Source organism: Zonotrichia albicollis, chromosome 2 (genome assembly GCF_047830755.1).
Source record: "Zonotrichia albicollis isolate bZonAlb1 chromosome 2, bZonAlb1.hap1, whole genome shotgun sequence".
Lineage (NCBI taxonomy): Eukaryota > Metazoa > Chordata > Aves > Passeriformes > Passerellidae > Zonotrichia > Zonotrichia albicollis.
Window position 1 is genome coordinate 34181876 of NC_133820.1, and position 26741 is coordinate 34208616.

At 44.5% G+C, this 26741-nt stretch overlaps 2 protein-coding genes and 2 non-coding genes across 5 annotated transcripts in view; 1 reads left to right on the forward strand and 3 right to left on the reverse strand.

Moving 5' to 3' along the window:
- The window catches only part of ST3GAL6 (ST3 beta-galactoside alpha-2,3-sialyltransferase 6), a 95309-nt gene that overhangs the window by 67300 nt on the left and 1268 nt on the right, over nt 1-26741 (reverse strand). The window contains exons 1-4 of one of the 2 annotated variants that reach the window (XM_074534711.1): nt 15234-15373; nt 11627-14307; nt 4575-4705; nt 2435-2521 (exon numbers count right to left, since the gene is read on the reverse strand). The gene's annotated coding sequence lies outside the window, so the exon portion shown is untranslated. Of the gene's footprint in view, nt 1-2434; nt 2522-4574; nt 4706-11626; nt 14308-15233; nt 15374-26741 lie in introns of those variants that run through there. The other variant, XR_012578920.1, reaches the window with a different exon arrangement.
- Nucleotides 14711-26741, forward strand: part of CPOX (coproporphyrinogen oxidase) — a 12774-nt gene continuing 743 nt past the window's right edge. The window contains exons 1-7 of the mRNA XM_005494055.4: nt 14711-15162; nt 15254-15397; nt 16101-16211; nt 16609-16750; nt 18827-19045; nt 20734-20838; nt 22668-26741. The exon at nt 22668-26741 is cut by the window's right edge and continues 743 nt beyond it. Of these exons, the coding sequence (XP_005494112.3) occupies nt 14757-15162; nt 15254-15397; nt 16101-16211; nt 16609-16750; nt 18827-19045; nt 20734-20838; nt 22668-22755 (1215 nt within the window). The 5' untranslated portion in view covers nt 14711-14756 and the 3' untranslated portion in view covers nt 22756-26741. The remainder of the gene's footprint in view (nt 15163-15253; nt 15398-16100; nt 16212-16608; nt 16751-18826; nt 19046-20733; nt 20839-22667) is intronic.
- Nucleotides 23607-23678, reverse strand: TRNAD-GUC (transfer RNA aspartic acid (anticodon GUC)). The gene has a single exon. It is a non-coding gene; the product is annotated as a tRNA-Asp (tRNA).
- Nucleotides 23960-24033, reverse strand: TRNAI-AAU (transfer RNA isoleucine (anticodon AAU)). Its single transcript has one exon. It is a non-coding gene; the product is annotated as a tRNA-Ile (tRNA).

The following is a 26741-nucleotide window of genomic DNA, read 5'->3' on the forward strand; positions in this document are numbered from 1 at the left end:
CAAGGCAGGCCCTGGAAAGAAGGCCAACTTTTATAAATAGACAAAAAAAGGAAGTCTAATGCTGAGATGGTGCAGCTGCCCTACAACATCCTACACCTTATCAACATTTTTGAAATCGCTGGTAGGGAGTTGTACAGAGTAACCTCTTGACAGGGTCTAGCATCAGTTAGAATTTGGCTCTGTGGTTTTCAATACACTGGCTCAAATCCATTTCAGTCTTTGCAACCCACAGTTACCCAAGAGAGCTCCCTTGCAGGAGTTCAGCCTGCTTTGGAAAACTAACTTTTAAAAAACATTTGTTGTGTCCAAAAAAACTATCCCAATCTTTCCCCAGAAAATTCTGCTCTCTGCCTCTGCTTCTGCTCTCCTCAAAGTACCCCCATCTGTAGGGGGCCTGCTCCACCTCTCCTCTAGCCCAGTCTCCAGCACTCCTGCCTAGACTTGTCTCTGCAGTCCTCAGGCTCATCTCTGGCATGATGTTTCCACTTTGGTGACATTGCCTCATCCACAGACCCAAACCAATGTGAGGTGAAAGATTAAGAAATTCAGGCAATGAAGGAAGTGAAAGCTGTGATTCAAAAGGTGGTGATTCATTTTAGGCAAGACTGCAATCTGACAGCTGCCATGACTTTTACCAACTGACCTTTTGAAGTGCTTCTTTTCAAACCAGACACAAGAACAGGGAGCAACAAAACTCTTTTAGAGTTTTGAGAGAATAAAAACTGCTGAAGGCAGTGAGTTCATTTAGGAATCCACTAGCCTACTGATGAAATTTCAGGTTGAGAAACACATGCATTTTCATGGGTAAGCAATGTGTTCTTGACACACCCTTTGCATGTGGATGGGGACAGTGGTCAACATGCAAGGAGTTAAAGGGTTATGATCCTCTGCTCTGATGCAGAGACAGGCCTGATGGCAGGGATAGGAGAAACTCTTCACTGTCTCTTCAGATATTCAAGAATAAGAAGCCATCAATGATGCTAAGAGAAGCTGTGTTCTAGACAAGCCGTACAGATCACAATGCTGCTTTTCTGAGGATTTTTTAGCTGCAGAAAATTCTCAAGAGAGCCTGAACAAGCATTTAGAAGAGAGACCTGTTGACAGTCACTAACTAGATCAATCACACTAGGTTCATGAAATCCCTAAAGTGAAAACACACTTAGTCTGAGAACGTATCTGCCTGAAGTTTTGTGCCTTATTCTTCTGCTTCCTGGCATCTTCCTTTTGGATTTGGCTTGCTTTCAGTCAGGTCAGATGTTCATCTGGTAATTGCCTTGGCAAAACCTGGAGTTATAACTTCTATCAACTAACAGCATGAGGAAAGAGTTACCTCTTACTTGACAGCGAATAATGGACTTAGCAGGCTTTATCATTAGTTTTCTGGAGGCAAAGCAGGAAAAACAGTTTATCTTCTTTTTCATTGAATTCCTGAACTTATCCCTGCAGTACAGTGTAAGGGTCAGATAAAGATGGTGCATTAAGCCTACAGTTCTACCAGACGGTGAATGAGTCCCACTGTACCAGGTTAAAAATGCCTGAGCCAGGGATCATCATGAGTCCCAAACTGCCAGCTTTAAAATGACCACCAAAGCCCTCTTGTGTGCTGTCCACAATTCTTAATATTGGTCACTTCCCTTGTCAGCAAGGGTGAGCATAGCACCTTTTTCAATAGAAATTGCTTTTCTGTCCTGAACTCTCCTGCTGCTTTTCAACATATGCATCCCACCCTTCCCTGCCTCTAGTCTTCCTGATAATCCTGAGTTGCCCAGACAGTAAAGAAGTTTCAATTATACTACCACAGTGTATGTGGTAGTATAATTGAACTCAGAACTAGCTGCAGATACAAGTCTCTCAAGACCTGTGAGCTAATCCAGCCAGTCCTTTAGTTTAACCATAAAAACAATGTGCCTATTATTCCAGGAGGACAAAAAGCAATGTATTTTGGTTGCTGGATGGACTTTCATAACAGTAAACATTACATGTAGTAGTGTATAAACAGCTACAAAAAAAAAATTTGCAACACTGGGGCAGGGGAGTAACACAGAAAGAATTCTTGCAGATCACTTCTGCCCATTGTTTCCCTTTCCTTGGAAACCTGGGAAAGAGGTCGTGCTCTGGCTTCTTCTGGATGAAGTCACATATGCAATAGCCACGGCTGGAGAAAATTCCTAATGTTTTATGAAAATGGTGCTGTGTGACAGCAAATCTGAAGGCAGAGCTCAAGGAAGGGCACAAAGGAAGTGGGAAAACAACGGATCTCATCACAGGGAGTGCTGGCACATTTCCAGGGAAGGCTGCATGCAGGCACATTTTGGGGCCTGTTAGTGCAAACCTCTATATTTCACTTTTTCACTTCTCTTTTATTAACTATGCAAAAGTGATCAATCAATAATGGAAGAAAGGCTTTCCTAAGGCACTGCATAACTCCTCTTACCTCCCAGGAGGTAGCCTGAAAGAATTCTAGCAGCTTCTTGTTCTGTAGTTATCCTTTCCTTCCTTCATACACCCAGAGGAATCAATCCTGCATTTAAAAAAAACGAAGAAAAAAAAAAGGAGGATTCCTATGAATCTGCCATCCCGACAAATTACTGAGATAACACATGCAGAAAGAAAGGTTTTCATCTTTCTCTTGCAACCTTCTTGTCACCTACTGTTTCAGCTCAGTCACCAAAGCTTTCACTTCTCTCTCACTGTTTTACTCAGGTAATAATTCAACCTGTAGTATCATGCAAAACCTTTGAGATGACTCTTTTAAACAAGAGTACTTCTCTAACTGCAAGCCCTCAAAATCTTTTTGAAGTCACAATCAATGCTTTGTGTGATAAACTGGATGAAAATGGCTCTTTCAATTTCAGAAGTAAGAGAAATGCCAATTGATGGGGAATTTTTGGGTTCTCAACACATCTTTTTCTTCCTATTTTCTGATAATCAACTGCATTAATTTAGTACTCAAAATAAAAGTATCCAACAGCCTAAGTGAAAGCATATGCATGTCTCAGTATGAATGAGACCTGATCATGTTTTGCTATCTTAGAACATGCATTGTCTGTTGTTCTTTTGTTAATATAATTTTTATCCATATATTCTCAGTAGAAAGAAAAATAAAACCAAGGTAGATGACACCTAAATACAAGCAGCAGCACAGAAGCTTCAGAACTCTTTTCAAAGTATAGGGAAAAAAACCAACAACAACAAATTAAAAGCATTCTTTTCTTCATAAGAGGTTACCTTACATAATACTGTAAATAGAAGTCCAGTTCTTCAGATCTAGTTGAAATCACTGTAGCCTTACAACCTTCTCTAGAATTACACTCACTTGCACCAGTAGAGGTTTTGACTACAAAGCAAATCTAAATGGCTTTGCTGTCACTGAAAACAAAACCTATTGCAAGACCCTCACAACAAAACACATACAGGTATGAAAATGGACAACACGCTAAGAAACAAAATGTTCAAAGTCATTTCACCATACATATTTTCAGTCAAACTTATGAAACTGACATGGAGATTTTAAGGGAGGCCAAAACCTTGGGATTTCATGTAGCTGTCTAAAAAAGCAAAAGGTACATGTCCTCAGATTCAGTTCTTGTTCAGATAAACGCAAGACCAATTCCAGGTTTAAGTCTTGGCCCTAAGCTAAACTCCAAGTGCCTTTTTCCTCTTCTATTAGTACTTCCACAGAAAGACCTACCCTACACACTATTGCTATGCACTGCAAAAGCAGATCAAAATGTGAGCTGTCATTTCTTCACCTTGTATCACTGCTGGGCATCTCACACACATGCTGACATTTCAGCCTTAATATGCTGCCAGAGAGGAGGTCCTCACAAGGTGCTAACATGACAGTATTAGCACAGAAAGAGTGTGAGTGTTTTACACTCTGTCACTCCTCACCACCAACAGAGAGTGAAAGCCTGACTAGGCTTCTGCATCCAGCCTGAGCAATCCCAGTGTGTAAAGCAGTCATGCTTCTAAACCTCACCAGCAAGACCAAGACATTGATCTGGCAATGTCGTTGCAGCAAAGGAAATTCTCACCAGATTCTTCCAGGTGGGGGTGGTGGAGTGCTGAGGCAGGAGCCCAGGAAAAATGAGGAAAGAGGTTTTTCTAACTGCAGCTGGACAAGGAAGGCCTTGCACAACCTCATCCAGACTGAGAATGGTGAACCCCTGGGGCTGGACTAGAGACCTCCAGAGGTCCCATCCAGCTGAATTATCAGATGTTATAAATTAAAGATTGCATTCAACCTAGTACAGAAAAAACCCCACCAACATCAGCGGGAATGTGTTTAACATGTCTTGGCCCCGACATTTATTTGTTTTTAATAATGTCTAACAAAAACCTACTGAAAGAGCAGAGCTTACTACAGTGAAGAGCTTGGAAGGGCAATACCATCTTAGGGGTTTTGGCTGCTCTTTCCACAGTTCTTTATCCAGGGCTAGCAGTGATAGCTCAGTTTCTTCTTGAATTGTATCTACTGAATATATCTAAACGTTTTGATGCTAAACAGTATGCATTATGCACTTCCAAGCTATTTACAAGCCACAGACCTCTCTTAACACATTCACTCCTACCTCCACTGGGTCGGGTTTTCTTGCTTATCAGGGATCATGTTCTCCAGGTGATGGCAGAAGAGAGATGAGCTCAGAGAGACAAGCTGAGATCTGTTCCTTGTTGCAGAGCTTCAGAAGTTTCACAGCATTCTCTGCTGCCAAAGAGCAGAACTAGATCAGAAATAAGAACATGGACTATGCCTTCGAGCAAAGATTATCACTTTATACAGACAGACACTACCCCCAAAAATCATCTGCAGTGAAAAGAGGCAGATAATGAAGCCCAAATCCTTAATAGGGATTAACCTCCACACTTTCCTCAGAGCCATACTTGAAACTGATCTATGCTCTGGTAGTACAGGTGCAAATCAGTTAATGAAATAAATAGGGCAGGAGATATTTCTCCTTTTTTAATGCCTTTATTAAAAATCAGCTTGGGTGGGAAGAACTGACGGGCCGCTCTCATGCTGCCGCTGCTCCCAGGAGTGGCACGGAGGAGGAGGAAGAGTGCAGCTGTGTTCGCTGGTCTGCAGGCAGAGCTGGGGCTTCCATCCTCACAAGAGCACCAGGAGATTCCTGGTTCTTCAGTATGACATTCGGGTTCCTCTTTCTTTTTAGATTAGTGTGAAAGGTAAAACAGGTCTTAGTGGACACTGGATTCTGTTCTTCACGTCTAGACATCACTTCAATCTCTTAATTCTGTGGTGGCTCGTTGTTTTTAGAGGTTTTTCCTGCTGGATTTGGTGAGGGGTTTCCTCATTTGCATGCCAACCCCGATGTCACCTCCTCCTCACAGTCCCGGGTGCCATCTTCCAGGAAGCAGCAGGGTGATACTCAACAAAGGGGGATTTCTAACCATCAAGAACAGGTAATTAAAGGAAAACTATTAACAACAGGTGAAATAAACAGGGCCAGGAGACTTCTTCTCCTTTTTAATGCCTTTATTAAAAGTGATCAGCTCAGGATTGGGCGTCCCGGCAGGGCTGCAGTCCCTGTCGAGTCTCCCAGGGCGACTCAGAGGAGGAGGATATGCGCAGCTCTGTCCGCTAGGGGCAGAGCCGGGGATCCAGTTCTCGTGGGAGCCTTTAGGGCGTGATGTCCCCGTCAGATCTTGATCCTGTGAGCTTCCCAGATGGCTAGTTCCGGCGTTGGGACGACTCTTTGCTCAGGGCGAGAGGGGCTCCGAAGGTGTTCAGCATTTCTGCAGGCTTAGCACTCGGCTCCTCACGTCCAGACATCACTTTAGTCTCTCAACTCTTATTTGGCTCGTTGTTTTTGGGGTTTTCTCGTTGCATTTCGAGTCGGGGTCCCACAAAGCATTCTGGACTTTGGAGTCACTTTGCATAACCCCCCCCCCCCCACCCTCTCAGGTGTCTTCCCTATGCTGTAAGAGAGCACAGCCTCGGGGAAGGGCCATCCACCGCACCCAGCCAGGGCTTTTACTAATACAAAAGAGGAGATAAGCCTCCACGACCCAGTATTACAATAACAAAGCACTAAGAATCTTGGCAGAGACAGATCTGGCTGCGTCCCTGTAACTCTTTCTCACAAAAAAAATATTAACTGAATTTTTGTTCAATTTTTGTTCAAAAAGATCAAAGCTCTTTTTCTTTGATCGAGCTTAAATTCTTAAGCTCGCATCAACTCACAATTTTTTGTTTTGAATCTACTATAAATCTCTTGTGCTCTTTGGTAATCATGGTTACTTAACCTTGTTACTTTTCTTGGTTTTTCCAGATTGATTTGTACAGCTAATACTGTTTTACTAAAACAGATAAATAAGCATAGTAAAAAGAGCAATCCTCCAAGTCTACACATAGTGAGAAAAACCACCTTTTCCCATACATATTTTCTGAAAATCTCCAAGTTCTCCCACCCACTGGGATCAAGTGTAGGAGTTTGATCTTGATTATTTACACATGCCAATCTTTTTATTTCGTTTGAAATGTCCCTAATAATTGAATTCTTTATTTTTAATACTGCCTGGAGCCGGATGACTTTGTTCAACAAAGATTTTGGGATCTGAACTTGGCTTTTACAATTTTGGATTTTCTCAATTTCTATTTCACTTTCCCGGTTTTGTTTAATTTCTCCCAAATCATTATATATAGGAACTCCTAAACTTGATCCAGTTTCTCTGGGTAATAAGAAAATTGGTGCTATCACCCTAGCAATGCAGTTGTCAGATGAGATCAAACTTAGGGGTTTAGAGTTCCTCTGAAATGTGTTCCAAAAGGGGTTTATCTCTTTTCCAGTACACTCATATAAATACTTGTAACAAACAGTTTTTCTTACCATTTTCACCATTTCTTTGCTTTTTACTAGATCTGCTAAGCTTGTTTCAGCAGCATCACATTCAAAGCAAAACCAGGCTTCCTCTATAGGGCACTCTCCTAGGAGTGGCTGCCTAAAAGTGGCAGTATTCTGGGCTATCCAATACACTCTCTTATTTTTCTGATAAAGGACCAATTGGGAGAGGTTAACACAATCAGGGTTAGAACTGATGTGGACTCTCGACAAGGAGCTCACTTCCTCCTCATAGAGGGGTTGGTAGCACTCTCTGCACGGCTCAGCTGGGCTTCCCTGAGCACCACCAGCAATCAGAGCCATCAGTACCACCCTTCCCAAGAGTCCGGTATGGGTCATCTTGCACAGCCTGCCCACCCGGCCTTGCCTCTTGGGGAATTTTACTGAGGAGAAGCTTCCAAGCTCTTTAGAGTCCCTTCTACCCGCTTCTCTGGTTAAGCCTTTCTTGGTCTGTTCTCTACAAATTTTAGTTTCCCCCCCAGGGAGTGTTCTGTAGAGGGTTAACCTGGAGTCTTTAGAAATATATTGGGGAACTTAAACTAGAATTACTTATTTACAGCCTTAAACTTTTTACCAACATAATTTACACAAAACAGTTTTGAAACATTTTAGGCAATATTCGAACTCTGATACCAATTTTTTTCTCTATACAGTTCTGTCTTTTTGACTCTTCTTTCTGAGAAGTCAACTTTAAATCTCAGTATACTCAGGTGAATTAAATTGTGATGTATATGAATCCTTATCCCGTGCCCGGAGGTGAGTGGTGTGGACTCTGGCTCAATGCCAGAGGGAAAAACTGAGAGTCTGGCCCAATGCCAGAATGAGATAGGGGTGGAGTCCGGTCCAATGCCAGAAGAAGAAACTGGGAGTCTGACCCAATGCCAGAAGGAGAAACTGGGAGTCTGGCCCAATGCCAGAAGGAGAATGGGGTGCAGTCCGGTCCAATACCAGAATGCCAGAGGGAAAAACTTGGTGTTGAATCCTGTTCCAATACCAGGGTTGAGAGTGATGTGAGTCCAACCGTCTTAGTAATGAAGAATACCTGAAACGGGCTTTCAAACACAGGCATTAATGGTCTACTGTTAATGATTTTATCAAAACTCAGCTTCTCTGTTTAATGTTATCAGTAATTTCTCTTTTTCCATAGCTTGTATGTTTCTCTTATCAACTTCTACATACTCTGTATTTTGCAAGGAGTTGTATTTCTCAGCTAACTAAACTCTCAAAGTACTTTTATTCTCCTATTTTTCTGTGTATTTAATTCACTGGTTTTCTGTTCTATTTTTCAAGATCTTATTTATTTATCTCTTGCTTCTGTTTCATACTTTTACTTACAGCTTAAATACTTCTTTCAACCCCTTACACTTTATCTCTTTTTTTCCTTTTTTTTTTTTTCTTACACCATTCTTTTACACAATACACTTCCCTCTAAGGAGATGTGGTAAAACTTGTACCTCTATTCTAATTCGTCTGTATTCACTCTCTTATTTCTCATTCACTTTCACACATTCCTCCACACCTTTAAGACACAAACTTATTGCTAGAAAATCACAGGTCCCTATAGCCCCCCCCTCACCTTGGGGTTGGCCCACAGGTCTTAGTATCTCTGGGCCTCTTGGAAGGGCCCTGACTCTGGTTGCCTCTGGTGCACATTCACCTGTGAGGCTGCCTGTGTGTCACTCACACTCTTACAGCTACGGCTCCCTCACACATCTGGAGAGCACTAGTCTGGTTTGCAGGTCACACACACACACGCTTTGGTCACAGCCCCCACCCGCCCGGGGGACACAAGCCTGGTTTGCAGGTCACACACACTTTGGTCACAGCTCCCACCCGCCCGGGGGACACAAGCCTGGTTTGCAGGTCACACAAACACTTCCACTGCCCCCTTCCCACCTGCCCAGGAAGTTGAGGCTGACTTTTCTTGTGACTCACTCTCACACACACAACAAGACAACAATAAGGTACCTTTTACTTTCACACCACTTATTATAAGTTAAGTCTTACTGGCCAGTTTTGGTGGTATTGGATATCCTTTCTACCTAGCTGGATTTTTGTCTAACTTCAGATGTTACTTTGTTGAGACAGGACTTATCTGCTCCTGTATCAACCAAAAATTCAAATTCCTCATTTAGGGGTCCCACTTCAAAGTTTACCAAGGGCTCTTCTAGATGTTGCATCGGGTCCCCTAAAGTATAAAGCCCCTGACCCTCTACTTGTCACCTCTAAGGATCTTTCTCTTGTTCCCTGGATATTGCCACATAGAGACTGAGCTTTCTACAAAACCTCCTGATGTGTCCTGCCTCCCCACAGTAATAACACTGCCGTCCTCTCAAAGGGGCTTGAGGTCTCTCAATCCTTCGTGCACCTGCCAGTACTGGCCTGTCTCTGCCTCCTCCTGGTGGTGGACCTGCCCACCCTGCACTTTCTCTAACTACAGCAACCATGATCTTAGCCTTGGCCTTTGATTTTTCTTCCTCCCTCCTTAAATACACCTTCAATGCCTCTCTTAATAACTCATTTATGTCCTTCTCTTGCCAATCTTCCATCTTTTCCAGTTTCCTCCTTAAATCAGGCCAAGATTTGGTAACAAATTGGACTTTTAGCAGCATTTGACCTTCTGGAGTGTCTGGGTCTATTCTAGAGTACAACTGAAAGTTTCACCTTAGGCCATTAAGCCAGGCAGCAGGAGCTTCCTCTTTCTCCTGTGTGCCCTCAAATGCCAATTGGGTGTTAGTTCCTTTGGGAACTGACTCTTTGATCCCCCGTATTATCAAAGACCTATATTCCATCATGGCCTTCCTCCCCTCCTCCTGGTTAGGGTTACAGCTGGGATCCGTTAGTGGCAATTTCTGTTCACCTGATGGCACCTGGGGTCCTGGACGGTTATCTTTCTCCCAAATTCTTATGCCAGCCACCCTAATCATCTGGACCTCTTCTGGGGAAAATAATATACTCAGGATGGAATTCATCTCCCCCCAAGTGTAGATATTTGGACCTAGAAATTGATCCACTTGGTTGGCTATGCCCACTGAGTCCTCAACTAAATGCCCCAACTCTTTCTTGAATCCTCCCACCTCAGAAGCAGTTAGGGGAGCATTCACAAAGCCAACACCTCCTGCTACTCCTCCCATAGGAACCTCTCTGAGGGGAAAGAGTCTCTCTGCCTTGGAGGTCTTGGATCTGGTACTACAGTACGAGCCATCTTCAGATGCCAAACTACTTTGAGGGATATCTGGGTTACCTTGAACTTTCTGCCCATCAGCAGGTGTATTTGCTGATAGCTGTTTATCGGGCAAGGAGGCATTTGTGCCCCAACTAGGAGGAGGTAAAGGGACAGCAATAGGAGGGGGAGAAGAGCCTGAGTGAATATTAAGTGGAGCTGGAGAAGGGGTGGAGAATGCAGCAGGTGGAGTAGGCACTTGTGGTGATGCAGAAGGAGCTGGAGGGGATACTGGGTTTATCATAGCGGAAGCTGAAGAGGTAGAAGGAGAAGTTTGAACAGGTGGTAATGAGATGGCAGCCGGGGGAAGAACCGGACCTGCCATTTGAGGTGCTTGAAGAGGAGGATTATAAGGTGGAGGGGCAGAAGGAGGCAGATAATCCAGGGGATCCCATCTTTTACTAGTCCTATCATCCCCTCTTTCATTCCCCTCTTTCTTCCTCTGTACCTTACAGAGGAAGAAAGCGCTCTTTAACCAGCAAGCTACATACATTGCTCAGGATCAGTATCGCCTCGAGCTGTCAGATAATTATTTAATTGTTGACACATCCACTTATCCTTTGTCCCACACCAAGGCCATCCTCCTTGTAACTCTAATTCTGGCCACACTTCCATACAATAATGGATCATTTTCACTTTATCTAATCCCTCCATGCCCTCTATAGAATCCCATTTTACTAGCAGTTCTCCTAAGGGACTCTTGGGAGGTATGTCCCTCAGCCTCTTGCCGGTCTTTTTACTATTACACCCTCCCATTTTACAGGTCTGAATAGTAAAAAATCCCAAAGGTGCCTTTACTGACCGGTAATATCAAAAAGAACCTTCTTTGAGGAGCTTCAGCCTCCTCCACTGAAACTTCAAATTTCTGCCTGATGCTCAGGACTTTATACTGAGACAACTGCCCAATCTCTTGATTGCCTAACTTTCCCCACGTCAGGTCTTACATCTATCGGGACTTGAACACACGAAACCTCGGCCTAAGAATCCGGGTCGTGCCTGACTCCCTCTGTCAGGAAAAACAACTGCCTGATTTTAGTTTGCCTAACCCGCCAATTTTTAGGCTTCACCGTATCAGGACTTAAAAGCAAACCACAGCCTCCTTCGCTGGGGTTTGTGCCTGGCTCCTGTACCAGGACTTACTTTTGCCTGCAGGGCTTGTGAGCTACCCGAATCCTTCTTGGGACTGACAAAATCTTACGCGGATCCTTCTCGAGACTTACAAATGTTACCCGAATCCTTCTCGGGACTGACAAATCTGCCTGACTTCCCTCTGTCAGGGCCTATTTTGGGTGCGTGCCACTCATACAAATATTCCCTCTGCACGCCTGGAGGGGGGGGGGGGGGGGGCCTTTATTCCCCCTTGGGAGACGACTCACTCACACTAATTCCAAGCTCCGCCCCCTGTTCCTGGCCGGATTCTTCGCAGGAGTCCGGAAACGCGGTACTGAGAGGTCCGCTCTCACTTCGAAGGTCCGGCTGCCGGCCTTCGTCTCATTCACACACACATGCGCACGTCTCCCGCTCCCGCCACCGGGTTTCTCACCAATCTGGTGCTCCGGTGCTCCTCTGCATCGCTGCTCCTGAGCCGATCCCTCTGGTCCTGGTAGCCAGCTGTCCTGAAGTCCAAGATGGCCAGTCTTGAGTCTTCTTGCGGCATGGCTATCCCGGACGAGCTCCCAGCTGAAATAAACAGGGCCAGGAGACTTCTTCTCCTTTTTAATACCTTTATTAAAAGTGATCAGCTCAGGATTGGGCGTCCCGGCAGGGCTGCAGTCCCCGTCGTGTCTCCCAGGGCGACTCAGAGGAGGAGGATATGCGCAGCTCTGTCCGCTAGGGGCAGAGCCGGGGGATCCAGTCTTCGTGCGAGCCTTTAGGGCGTGATGTCCCCGTCAGATCTTGATCCTGTGAGCTTCCCAGATGGCTAGTCCCGGCGTTGGGACGACTCTTTGCTCAGGGCGAGAGGGGCTCCGAAGGTGTTCAGCATCTCTGCAGGCTCAGCACTCGGCTCCTCACGTCCAGACATCACTTTAGTCTCTCAACTCTTATTTGGCTCGTTGTTTTTGGGGTTTTCTCTGTGCCTCTGGAGTCGGGGTCCCACAAAGCATTCTAGACTTTGGAGTCACTTTGCATAACCCCCCCCCACCCTCTCAGGTGTCTTCCCTATGCTGTAAGAGAGCACAGCCTCGGGGAAGGGCCATCCACCGCACCCAGCCAGGGCTTTTACTAATACAAAAGAGGAGATAAGCCTCCACGACCCGGTATTACAATAACAAAGCACTAAGAATCTTGGCAGAGACACACCTGGCTGCGTCCCTGTAACTCTTTCTGACAAAAAAAATATTAACTGAATTTTTGTTCATAACAACAGGTGATTACAACATGAAATTATTAGCAACAAATAGTTAGAATTCCAACTTGGCAGCAATTGGTTTAACTTGTGAACTCTGCAACCTTTAAAAAACTGGACAACTTTTCTACTCACAACAGTTCAGAAATACCAGATTACTGTTTCCAAGGAACAGTCCCATACCAAAGTGCAAACTTTGCAGGGCTAAGCCATTTTTGTGCTATGCAGTACTTTTCAACACCTGGAGGTACACAGACCCTCTCTTTGTTATTTTGAATTCTTATTTTCACAGAATCACAGGCTGGGTGGGTTGGAAGAGACCACAGTGGATCATCTTGTCCAACCTCCCTGCTCAAGCAGGGCGATCCCAGAGCACATGGCATAGGATTGTGTCCAGACAGTTCTCCAGGGACAGAGACTCTCTGGGCATCCTGTTTCCATGCTTGGTCACATTAAAGAAGTTGTTCCTCCTGTTCAGGTAAAACTTCTTGTGCATCAGTTTCTACTCAATGCCTTCTTGTTCCATTGCTTGGCACCACTGAGCAGAGCGTGACACCCTCCCTTCAGTTATTCATAGACACTGATGAGGTCCCCTCTCAGTCATCTCTTCTCAAGGCTGAACAGACCCAGCTCCCTCAGCCTTTCCTCATAAGAGAGATACTCCAGACCCTTAATCACTTTTGTCACCTGTTGTTTCTCCAGCAGGTGTCAGAGTAGTTAAAGTCCCCCACCAGAAGCAGGGCCTGTGACTGTGAGGCTGCTTCCAGCTGTCTGTAGAAGACCTCATGCACTTTCTCCTGCATGAGGTGGCCTGTAGCAAACACCCACAACAGTGTTACCTCTATTAGTCTGCCCTTTTTTCCTTACCCATGAGATCTTGATTTGCTTGTTGTCCACCAAAGGCAGAGATCTATACGCTCCAAGTGCTCTCTCACAGAGAGGAAACTCCACCACCGCACCTTTCTGTCTGTCTCTCCTAAACAGTGCGTAGCTCTTCATGACAACACTGCAGTAATGCAAGCTATCCCATGTCTCTGTAATTGCAGTGAGATCAAAACCCTTTCACTACATGTGTGTCTAGTTCCTCCACTGTATTAGGAAACAACACGTGCTTCAACTTTCGAAAGAACAAAGGATAAGCATGTGCCCTCTAAGATCCATGGGAAAGAATCCTATGGCACAAAACTGGTGGTCCCAACAAACTATTCAGATCTAAAAACTCATTACTATGAGTAGAAAATCAGAAATGTCATACACAAAGAGCAATTCTGTTGCATGGTTCACAAGACAGCTCAGTAAAATACAACTTTACTCCTATTCCAGCAATGCCCAGCTGGCCCTGCACAAGCCATTACTCACAAAATTACTCTGCAGCCCCACGTAGTTGCACCAACAATATCAGGTTATTTGTAAGCAGTATGCAGAGATGTTTTACAGGTACAAGGACAGCACAGCGCTCTCTCCCAAAGCTGCACCAGGCAAGGTGTGGCACCTGAGTGCTGCATCCATTGATGCCTCTCCCTGTCACAGCACCCTCACACAATGGTCAGCCCAGATCCAGACAGGAAGGTTATGGTATGCTTGCACTCTTTCACAGCAGTCAATGTGGATGGGCTTTCTTGCACACATGTATGAGCCAGCTGTGTGCCGATGGCATTTTGGCCTGTTTCAGAAATAGCATGACCAGCAGGACTAGGGAAGTGATTCTGTGCTCAGCACTGGTGAGGCTACATCTCAAACACTGTGTCCAGTTCAGGGCTCCTCAGTTCAGGAAGGCCACTGAGGTGCTGGAGCAGGTCCAAGGAAGAACAATGAAGCTGGTGAAGGGTCTGGAGGACAAGTCTTATGAGGAGCAGCTGAGGAAGCAGTTGTTCAGCCTGAAGAAAAGGAGGCTCAGGGTTAATCTTATCATTCTCTACAGCTACCTAATAAGAGGTTGTAGCCAGGTGGCAATCACTCTCTTCCAGGCAACCAGCGACAGGACGAGAGGACATAGCGTTAAGCTGTGCCAAGGAAGGTTTAGGTTAACATTAGGAAGAATTTCTTCACAGAAAGGGTAATTAGACATTGAATTAGAACGCCCAGGGAGGAGGTAGAGTCACTGTCCCTGGAGGTGTTTAAAGAAAGACTGGACGTGCCAGTTAGTGCCCTGTGGTTTAGCTGACAATGGGGTGATAGACGACAGACCGGAGTATATGATCTCAGAGGGACTTTACCCAACCGTTTCTGTGGGCAGACACAAATTCATACCCGGCCCGACCCCCGCTCCGCTCCACTCCGCTCCGCCCCGCCCCGCCCCGCCGGCACTGCGGCGCCGGTGCCGGTCATGGCGGCGGCTGCAGCGCGCTTGTTCCGTGGGGCCGCCTGTGGCCCGCCGGGCCTCGCCTTTACCCGGGCACTGGGCTCCGCGCCGCCGGGGCCGGTGAGCCGGGGGACGCGGCGGGCCGCGCTGGCGGCCGCAGGGACGCTGGGCGGGCTGTGGCTGGCGCTGGGGCTGTGGCGGCGGCAAGCCGCGTTGGCGGCAGCCCGGGAGGACGAGGAGGAGAAGGAACTGCGGCAGCGGTTCATGGCGCCGCCGGTGAGCGGGCTTCGGGAGCTGCGGCGGCGGCGGCGGGAGCTGCGGAGCCGCATGGAGGTGCTCATCATGGAGACACAGGCGGAGATGTGTCGCGCCCTGGCCGACCTGGACCCCGGCGCCTCCTTCGCCATTGACAGCTGGGAAAGGAAGGAAGGTACGGGGGAGGCGCGGGGGAGACCACGGATACCGGCACCGCGGGTTTGGTCACCCCTCGGTGACCCTGACCTGGAGTCTGGCGTTGGCAGGCGGAGGCGGCATCAGCTGCGTGCTGCAGGATGGCGAGGTCTTCGAGAAGGCGGGTGTGAACGTGTCCGTCGTGTCCGGGTTCCTGTCCGAGGAAGCAGCGCGGCAGATGCGAAGCAGAGGGAAGTCTCTGAAGGCCAAGGACGGTAAGGCGTCTATCGCGCAGTTGGGATGGGGAACCTGGACGTGTTGACCTGAGTATTCCCGTTCAGGTACTCTGAAAGCAGCCTGGCCTTTGAGCAGAACATGAGGAAGGCAAGACTGATGAAAGTTCAAAGGTTTTCATTTGTATCATAGTGATTTCTAATCAGTAAGCTTGACAGGTGGACTTTCATGTCCCTAGAAAGCCAGGTATGGGAGTGCTTGTCTCTCTGTCTTGCTGCAATGAGGAATGTATTGCAGGCACAGGTGGCCTCTCAATAATGAGGCTCTAGTGCAACAGTGAAACAGTGCAGGAATTATGTACCAAAAAGGTGGAGGGAGAAAACCAACAACACCTGAAGGCTAAAGGGGACTCAACACACCTTTGTGTAACAAAGGGTAATTGTGAGGACTGGGGGTGGTAGAAAGCCTTAGCAGTGCCTTATGTTTTAAGTGGTCTTCATCTGGTGGGTTCTCCCAAGTATTGTCACGTTTTAGAAAATACCAAAGAAATCGCTGAGTTAGGTGCACAGAAGTGTATGGATAAGAAGTAACTTGCCCACTAATTAATAATGATGGGTGACCCAACATGAGACACTTTCCTGTTGTGGCTTGGAGACTAAGGGAAAATAGTGATATTCCTTAAATGATAACAAATGAAGTTTATTGAAAAACTGACAAGCTTTTCCTGTGCATCCTTTTATCCAGGGAAGCTGCCTTTTTGCGCCATGGGTGTGAGCTCTGTTATCCATCCAAAGAATCCTCATGTTCCAACCATGCACTTCAACTACAGATACTTTGAAATTGAAGAAGCAGATGGTAAGGATTATAGTCCAATGAAGACTGTATGAAATGTCTGACTCTGCCCCAAGGAAGTGTGAATGCATGGCAGGGTAAGAGATCAAGAACCAGTGCGAGTTTGCTCCCAGGTATGTCAAGAGTCACCAGCTCATCTTGTGAAACTGCTGTCCTGTAGTCAGGGTCAGTAGTCCAAAATGGTTTTCACTACACTGAAGTTTGTGTCATCTTTTCCTGAAGTCACTGATCATTGCACTACCTTGTAGTCAAATTTTTAACTATTGAAGTCTAGGGACACCGCTGAAAAATGATGTTGTTTTGTATTGTAAAAGTAGATGCTAGTTTTTGGTGAACCACTAGCAACAAGTTGCTGTTCAGAAGTTTAAAAGAAAAATGTTGCTGCTTGCCTCTGCTATAGGAACTAAACAGTGGTGGTTTGGTGGTGGGACTGACCTCACTCCAACTTACCTGAATGAAGAGGATGCTGTTCATTTTCACAAGACTCTGAAAGAAGCCTGTGACAAGCATGATCTAAAGCTGTATCCCAAGTACAAGAAATGGTACGTGGACAAAGGTGGGCTTGGGGGTAGCAGAAAGCAGCACTGGGTGTTGGTAGTTAAGTGTATGCTAGGAACTGTAGGTTCTGATGCCTTTTGAAAAGTATCAGAAAGCCCTAATGAAAATCAGAAGTGTACTGGGACAAAATGTTGTCTAAAGAAATACCTTATTTACAGAATCCTGGATTTTTCAAGTCTGAGGGCTGACAATGGGATCGTAAGTCTATAGCCCAAAGAAAAACTAAGCTGATAAAATTCCATTTAGCCTCTGGTGTTAAACTAGGATAAGACTTCTGCCCCATGAACTTGCACAAACTCTCTTTACAGTGAACTCGTGGTAAATGTGCATGATTTAGTGTGAGCTCTTGGGCCATCACAGCAGTTTTGAAAATCTCATTTTTGTTTTTCTGCCTTCAGTCTTGGCCTTCATAGCCAGGTAATTTCCAGGTGTTTCCAGAAGCTTCAAATTATGAAGCTTCTACATTAATACAGTAATTTCCAGGTATTTCCAGAAGCTTCATAATTTGATGAAGATGTATTTTTTTCTCTGGTGACACATTCACTGAGAGTTCAACAGCACATTTTCTAAGATGCAAATTTTTAATGTTCTTCTTGAGCTGAGAGATACAAGTGATGGGATCTTCCACTACTAAGTGGGAACTTGCTGTTCTGTGTCTGATAATCCTATCTGCCGCAAGCTGTGTATGCAGGAAGGTGGGGGTACCCTTTTGTAAGCTACTAGGTCTTGTCTGAGGATAGGAGATTAAGTGGGTGTTGTAGTTTGGGTGGCAACCACTTAGTAGAGAGACATATTGTAAAGCCTTGAGATTACAGTCTTGCTGTCGGAGGATTTTTTGCATGGTAGTTTAGAGAATCTACCTTAATGGTCTGGTTCTTTGCTGCTTAAGTAGGTTTTCAATGCCAGCTGCAGGGGGTCAGAGACGTTTTCCCGCTTTGCTAAAGAAAAACATTGTTACACTTACCACATTGTCTACCTGATCTAGATTTAAGATTTTTGTCAGGCTTATTCTCTTTTATGTTTCTGAAAAACTCGGTGTTTTTCCCTAACTCTTCCTGCTATCATAAAATAGAAGACACTGATTATCCCAGTGAATAAAAAAATAGAGTAGGTTATCTGTTACATCTCTATGTCTTTCTTGTTATGGCCATGCCATATATAATGCTGGAGAACGATTGTGGATATATGGAAAACTGTTCCTGTATGGAAAACTAGTCCTAATGGAAGGCCAGGTTTTCTTGATGTTGATGATTCCTGCTTCATACTTTGTTTTGCTTTCTCCTCCATGTGAAGACTTGCATGCCCAAGCAAGGAATTATAAGAAAGATGAAGTTAAGTCATTCAAGTTACAGTAATTTCACAACTAAATACTCCCTGTAAATACAAAAGAGTTTAATTGCTTTTAGGATAAGCTTCCTTACTCATTTATAAACTTAAACACGAGTCATGAAAAGCCACTGCTATGATGATTCAGTCTTTCAAGTTTTAACTATTAAAAAGCCTTTTCCCAAGGAAGGGTGCCGTGACACTTGCTTTCTTATCTGGTCTTGGAGCCTTAGGTTACTTTTGTTTTGATGAAGAAAATTCTTTTACTTGGATGCCAAAGAGAATAAATTCTCTTCCAAGTCTGAGTTCATATGAAAGCTGTCCAGATAATGTGAGAACTACATATAATGCTGGGAATGGAAGCTATCAAGAGCCCTCAGTTTTGAAATTTTTGAAATCAGATGTCTCTGTTCAGAGTTGGTTGAGGATATGGATTGAATTAACCCACATGGACGCATCTGCCAGGGTGTTCAGTGACTTTGTGGTGATGTGTAGCTTTACAGAGACCATTTAATCAGAGCTTTTACTACAAGTGACACAGGAGTGCTTTCCAGGTGATGCTGCACTGTCCTGCCTCTGGGCATCAGGGAAACAGTGGGGCATCCAGCCCTGCAGAAACTGACTTATGGGCAGTATCTCACTGGTTCTGTCCTGCAGCATGCAGCTCTTTGGAGTAGTGTTCATGTCTTTGAATACTCTGGACCATATTAGTAATCATCTGACGCTGCTTCTAGGTGTGACGACTACTTCTATATCAAGCACCGTGGTGAGCGTAGAGGGATTGGAGGCATATTCTTTGATGATGTGGACTCTCCCTCCAAGGAGGAAGTATTCCAGTTTGTAAAGAGTTGTGCCAAAGCTGTTGTGCCTTGTTACATTCCCATTGTGAAAAAGCACTGCCATGACTCCTTCACACCAGAGGAAAAGCTATGGCAACAGCTTCGGAGAGGACGGTGAGTACTGGAGGAACAAAAGTATACACAGGAGGTGGACTGGGCTGGCAAGAAAAAAGTATGAGCTAGTTCTTCACGGTTACAGGTTGTGTGGGCCAAAAAACCTCACCAAGAATTTAAGCATTTTTGTGCATAGAACTAATTCTGAAATCCAGTGCTAGATTGCTAAACAGGGTGCAAAGAAGGCATTTCCCACTCTCCTATGTTGCAACACAAGCAACCCAAACAAAGCACCACCATTTCTTTTCAACTCCTTCAAAAAGCAAGAGAAGCTTCTGCTGTGTAACAGGCCAAGGGATGTGGGTGTGCTTCATGTCCTGAATCCTGCCCTCTCCTGCAGCCCAGAGGTAGTGTATATAGGGCTGCTCTGTCACATGAGGAGCTAAGGGTAAAAGAATGGTGGCTTCCTATTAAGTAATGCAGGAAAACCCCAGAAAGTCAGGAATAACTGTACTTGAGTTCTTTCAGCTCTTTACATACATCTGATCCATCTGATCTTGGCATTGAAATTCCTGTAAAGGAATTGAGGATACCTGTAAAAGAATACAGAGAGTTGGATTTTTTTATTCTGGCACGGTCCAAGGTTACTGTAAAATACTTAGGAGGATGCCTAATGTCACCAACTGTTAATGCTGCAAAAGCTTAAGTACATTGGTCAATACAGTTGTACTCTGTTCTCCATGTCCTGTGGCTGTTTGAGTGTATGGAGAATTGAAACTATGCTTTGTGCTTAACTAGAGTCTTTAGTTTCTGCCTGTTCTGCAGAGAAATGTGAGACTGGCATGGAAAGAGTGTAAGCATTCAAGTTCAGATCACTGGCCTGCAGCTGTTGGTCACTTAAGCAAGCATCCTTAATTTGGTGGGACTGTTCTTGGGCTTTCAGGATCCAGCCTGTGGATGGGATTTAGCAAACCTGCAAAGTTTAAAAGGTGGAATAGCTTTTCTAAGTTGCAGCAGGACCAGCTCTTGAGGTGTGTCTATTTCCCTGGGTCTGTTTGCAGGTTATGGGGCTATGTAAAGCTTTCCATTTCTGCACATGGATAAGAGCTTTTCCCTTCCTGTATCTTTAAGTACAAACACCCTGTACTGGCTCTCGAGATAATCCTTGATGAATTGTCACAGCTCTGTTCCTATGCTGGGAGCAGAAAATGGTCAATTCCATCGCCTAAAACTCCCAGCCAGCACTCTGAAGCTATCTGACTTTTGCTGTTTCTAGATCTTCCCAGGAACCAGGAAACACTGTTCTGGCCTTGCTGCTTATGTGTCCTTCAGCATGGAGGAATGCACAGTAGAATTTTTTCTCTGGTTATTTTCAGTACCTTTAAGGCCTCTCTTTATTACATCTCTGCAAAGAGAAGAACCAAGGTAAATGTAGTGTCAAGCTTGCCAGCAGGGCTGAGGCCTGGGAGGAGTACAGTACAGCACAGGAGCCTGCAGACTGCTCTCCTTAGAACAGTTGGTCTGCTCTAGTTCTTACCTGAGGTCACTTCTCCCTGTGCTCTGTGGAGTGGCAAGGTCACACCTGCATTCTTATGCAGAGGATGCTGCAGAACAGTTGACAGAACAGTTGATGCCAACTCAGCAGAAAAACAGGCTGGTTTTGTTTGACGTCTGCCATTTGAAGAAAGCACAACCAACTTCTGCTAATAAACTAGGGATTTTTCTGTTGCATCTCTTCATTCCTGTAGGTATGTAGAGTTCAACTTGGTGTATGACAGAGGTACAAAGTTTGGCCTTCTGACACCAGGATCAAGAATCGAAAGCATTCTTATGTCTCTGCCACTGACTGCAAGGTAAGGGTGTGGTTATGTGGAGTTGCAGCAGACACTGTTCTTAGTAAAATACTTCATAGGATTAAATCCAAGGTCTCTTCTGGTCTCTAGTCTCTTAACAGTGACGAGTTCATGCCTGATACAATAACTGGACAAGTACAGTTCTCTGTTCTGCATATGCAGCTGATTCTCCGTTGTACTCGCCTAATTTCCAGTAGTATGTGGCATAGAGATTTTCTGGCAAAAAAAAATTTATCGTTTTTTTGCTTAGTTCCTCTTGATAGATTTATTATTCTCGCTCCATGGATTTTTGCTTAGTAGCCCTTAGAAACCATGAGAGCCTCTGGCAGTCCTGCCAAATGTGGGGCAGGGAACTGCACAGTTTAACTAACTGTGTTGTATGAGAAAGTACCTCTTTGTTTTCTACTTGAACCTGATGACTTCATCTGACTTCTCACTGAGTAACATGATTTTCTTCCTGTCCATTTTCTCCATAACAGTTTTTATTTTACAAGGCTTCTGGGGGTTTTTCATTGATTGTTTTCCAGGCTGACAGTTTGTTTTCCTGCACTTTTTATTTTTTTGTACAGTTGATGTTTCATACTTTTGCCACTTTTGCTAGGCTTAAATTTTCTGTGCCCTTTCTGAACCAGGGATAAGGAACAGACAATGTAAGCCACATATCTGGATACAAGATGCAGGTGTGCTCCTGACTTATAGTGGCATAGCAATATTTTAATTCATTATTCTTTCCACAGTCCTAATATTATGTTTGTTGGTTTTGACTGCTGTTCAGCATTGAGGTGGCTTTTTTTATAGAGCTGTTACAATGCCAAAGTGTTTTCTGGGCAATAAAATTTAACTCAATCTGTGTGTAACCATTTTCTGTGTCCATCCCATCAATCAACAGTAAATTCACCTGCCACTTTATTACTCAGTTGCTTGGCTAAATACTGTTTTTAACAGTGCTTTTAGGTTTTAACCCATCTTGCTTATGCTTGTCACACCAGCAAATTTGGCCATTTACTATTTATTCCCGTTGCTTTTGGGAATCCTGTCATGAATTCCATAAAACTCACTAGTGAACCTCCCTCTGCTAGGGAGTGAAGGCAGTGGTGTTCTTACCATGTATCTTTATCCCACTGACAACACCTGATGTGTCCCTAACCTGGTGGTGTAGCATGTTCTATGTTTTGACATAATTACGGTGATTGTCTGGGTTTGCTCTTTTTCATCAATGTAACTAGCTCACTTCACAGCATGAAGGGGTCATTCCTTGGGGGGCAAAATGGAAGGAGAATGTACCCATCTCTCTGTGACTGCTGACAATTTCTCTGTCGTGTCTCTTTCAATTGCTTTTTCAATGAAAAAAGGAATCTTTCACCACTTTTGTTCTTAAAACCAAAATTCAACAAAGACTCATAGAGCTTCCAGTTGAGATTCTGGAAAAAGGTCATGTCACTGTCAGAATTCTGTGGGTTCCTGTTTTTGTTCCTCTTTCTTGTTACACTAGTGTGTCACAGGAGACTGTTACAAGATTTTTGCAAATAGACATGCATGCCTTATGGGACATAGGGGTACTGCTGTTTTCCTTTTTCCTTGTCCTTCCAGATTTTTCAAAAGTTGGTAAAGAGATGAAGCTAACATTTCTCCCATCTGCCCTAGTGACATTATTATTTGTTTTTACTGAACTTGTGATTTGTAACCATATCTGTCATCTCAGCCAAGAGTATCAACTGTGTATGTAGCTTTGCATCCTTAGAAAAGACAACTCCAGTCCAAACACCGCCTGGTGCAGGAGAAGTGGCTGCCAGCTGGGCCATTTGAGTGAGTTTCCCTTCTCCTTGCAGGTGGGAATACATGCACAACCCACCAGAGAGCTCGAAAGAAGCAGAAATGCTGGAGGTTCTGCGAAATCCCAAAGACTGGGTGCACTGACACGGATCATAAACAGGATTGATTGCTTCCACTGAGCCGTTCTGAGAGAACAGGAATGCCTGCAAACCAGCCCATTCAGACTGCTGTTTCATGGTGTTTCAGTGCGTCTATTTATACTCTTACCTCGTGCCTTAATTATGCTGTAGACTTGTTAAAACTTGCAAGTGTGTGAACTCATTCTTTTAGATTGATGGGCTAACAGTGTTATCCCTAGCTGCTGTTGCCTTGTGAAGGACTGGTGAACACCTCACATGGCTACTCTGCATGCTTTAGATGACTGCAAAATGGCAAACTACTGTGGTGTCTTGAGGGAAATGAAAGGATTATGTGTGCCTAAATAGCACTGCTTGCCTTTATAAAATGTTGGTATGCTTAAAAACATTTTTTTTAAAGAATAAAGGGAATATTTGGTATTATATTAAACCTTAAACTGTGCTTTCAGGAAGCTGTGTTTTTTGATGATATCTTGTTGATTGTAGAGGGGGGAAATGGTTTAAGATGTGTTGCAGCAGTATAACTTGGCTGATGTGAGTTGAGGTCTCAGTGTTACCTCATGAGAAGGGAAGGACGGCTGTCCGTTTGAGAAAATCAGCACTGAGCATCTGTGCAGAGGATCACACAGCAGAACGATGCTGCTCGAGCCAGTTCCATTGCCAGGGAGGTTGAAGGTGGATCAAGATGCTGTTGGATGTTGCCCTAAGGCAACCACCTCTGCTTCCGCGCTCCTCCTAGCTTTGGGCTGATTGGCTTGTCTCCCAGCTCGAACTTCGCTGAGGAGCCGGAAGGGGAAAAAAGCAAGTGGGGAACGGGTTTTCTTTCCGCCCGATCGAGGAAAAAAAAAAGGGACCTTTCTCCCCGTCGGGGAATCGAACCCCGGTCTCCCGCGTGACAGGCGGGGATACTAACCACTATACTAACGAGGAGTTCGATACAAAAGTGCTGCCTCCCCGTCACCAGGCGGTAACACCTCACTTGCCACGAGCTTTTGGTGTACGGGTGGTGCCTGGCTTGGCCCCAGGGGCAGGGTGGGGAGAGGCGGCAGCCCTCCTGGCACTCATTGTCCCCCCATGATCGCCCAAGTCCAGCTTCCTCTTGGGAGGTACCGCGTTCCTTTCCGTGTTACCCCTCCGCCCCTAAAACAAAATAAAGTGATCCTCTGCTAAGTCAGATATCTCCTTATGTCCAAGGGGTGAAAAGAGAAAATTGACCCGTACGGGGATCGAACCCGCGACCTTGGCGTTATTAGCACCACGCTCTAACCAACTGAGCTAACCGGCCAGTTTTGCTGTAGTGGATTGAGGAAGAATACCTGAGGCGCACCCAGACCTGCCGTGGTCGCAGCCACTGCCGAGCGCCGCTCTACAGCGATCGCTCTTCGTAGACACTGCCTCGGCCAGTTGCTTCATGAAGCCATGGTAGAGCAGCAAGGGCACCAACCGGGGTGACGAGCATTCCTAAAAAATTGAGACTTTCACACCTTTCGTTTTTCTCTGCCTGCTCCCTCCTCCGGTGCGCGGGGGGCAATTGCGGACGGCACGGAGCGGCTCGGCTCGGCTGCACCCCGCACACGGACGCGCACCTCCCGGCGGAGCAGCAGCACCACCGCAACGAACCGCCACGCTTTGTAGGGGCCATTGCCGACCCTTCCCTCTCTCCCTCTTTTTGGCCACGCCGCGGACGGGGATGCGATGGAAAGAGTGATGGGTCCATTCTCCCTGTGAAGGGTCACTTGTGAAATCAAGGCATTGATTAGAAAAATGCCGAAAATATTTCAGAATTAAATACCTCTGAGTCAGTGAAAAAGTTGTAGAGGAAGAGGACATAATTAAATTACCAGCGCTTCCCTTCACAAACCGTGAGTATGAGTGCTAAATTGAGCTCTTCTCCTTTGTTTCATTTGCTGCTAACACGACCTATCATTAAATACATCAATAAAAAACATACTAGGAAGCCAAATATAAGGTAATATCTACATAGAGAAGCATATATAAAGGTATCATGATGTGAAAAACGCCAATCACTTGTTTTTAAATTTTTAAAAGTTTAATAGTAATAAAATGGTTAAAAAGAATAGTAACACAATTAGAGTAATAACAATTAGGACAAATTGAATTAGGACAATATGAGACAATAAAAACAAAGAGTTCAAAGAGTTACAGATGTCCGAGTACCTTTTTCTGGGCATCATGAGCCCGAAAAAGGACACCCGTTAACAAAGGATTAACCCTTAAGAATAATAGCCCGTTGCATATTCATACACTTCATACATGATGCATAAATTCCATTCAAAAACAGGATTCCGTCTAGTCAGTGTCAGCTTCTTCCTTCTAATCCTAACAGCGCCTTTGAGGCGGGAAGAAGTTCGTTTCTTCTGATAAGAAGGCAATAAATTCCCTTTCTCTGAAAGATTTAGGTGTCCTGTGGCTGCTATCTCACTGCAAGCCCTTTCTGTTAAACAAAGCATCTTACATAGCATAGTTTCTATTTTAACAATTTTTATAACCTAAAACTATATTTAACACAGTACTTAAGAGAATTAATAAAGAATTTCTTTCTAACACAACACATATAATATTAATTTTAATATTTGTGAAAAGCCAATTATAAAATACATGCATTGTGAAAAGCCAATCATAAAATACGTGCATTTTTCACAATGACAATACAAGAGCTTCCTCAAATCCTGGGCAATATTTAACAGAGATGTTAGAAAAAGACCCCAAAGCAGCGACTAAAACAGTGACCAATAAATCGTGTGAGGAGATGGTCACAGATCATGTGTAAGAAAATATGGAGTGAGGAAGGAAAAAGACAGGAGACACCCGATTGACAAAAGGGCAGAAAACGTCAGATATGCATGAAGAAGAAAGAAGCAGAAAGCCCCACAAAAAGGGGGCTTTTTAGAATAAAGACTTTTAAATTGAAAAGGCATCATTTACTGGGCCTTAAAAAATAAGTGGGCAGTCAGAAAAAATTATTTGATTAGCTGTAGAACTGGAAGAATCTGCAAAAAGTCACATACCTAAAAACGCAACCCTGACATGGTCTAAATTCAACAGGTGCTGTTTTTCTTTCCTTAAGCAGCAGCATTCAATCACTAATACTGTGGGACTCCAAGACTGTAGGTTTTACTCCATCAGAAACCACAGTCCTCAGAAATTGATCAAAAAATTTTAGGGAACAGCACTGAAGCAGTAGAATCACTCCAGAGGCAAGATGAAGACTGCCTGTTGTGGGCAGAATATGGATTTTAAACTGTGTCTCAAGCTTTCTCAAAAATTGATTTTGTTAGAATTTCAAGCTCAAGAAGCATCATGACAAAGACAACAGTCAGAGAAGAGAGAAGCTGTACGGTTTCTGCTGCTGTGAGTAGACATCATCTCACTGTAAAATAATTTCAGAGCCACTGGGACAAGGCCTTTTCCTGAGCAGATTGCTCAGTAAAGAAAGAACAACTGTGAATTTGTGTGCCAGGAGCCAGAAGATACAATACAACTGCAATGAAATGTGGTGTCTTTCTGCAAGAGAAGGGATTGCAGCCCTAACTCATATTATTACCAACATTGATCCTTTTCTCTTAGGTTATCCCTAACTTATTGACCACTCATTCCTTTAAAATACCATTTTCTAAGAAAATTATTATACAAGTATTTCAGTATTTAAAAAATGCAAGACGCACAGTTTGTTTTGCTCCTATCGTGTCATTAGAGTTCAAAATACATTTCCAAATACATTTCCCAGTCTTTCAGGATAAGAAGAATGCCTAGGGAGAGGTTTACATTATTTTTTCTTCCAAGAGTAAGAAATAAGTAATCGTCTTGTCAACAGTTGAATCCTGAATGTGCAGGTGAAAGATGGCGAATCTTTGATGACAGATGTTTGTCAAAATGCAATACTTAGAACTACATGTTTGAAACACCTGTTTCCTTTTCCCTTCCCCAAGGAGTCAGATTTAATAAATTTAATACTTTCAACAACTATTCCAA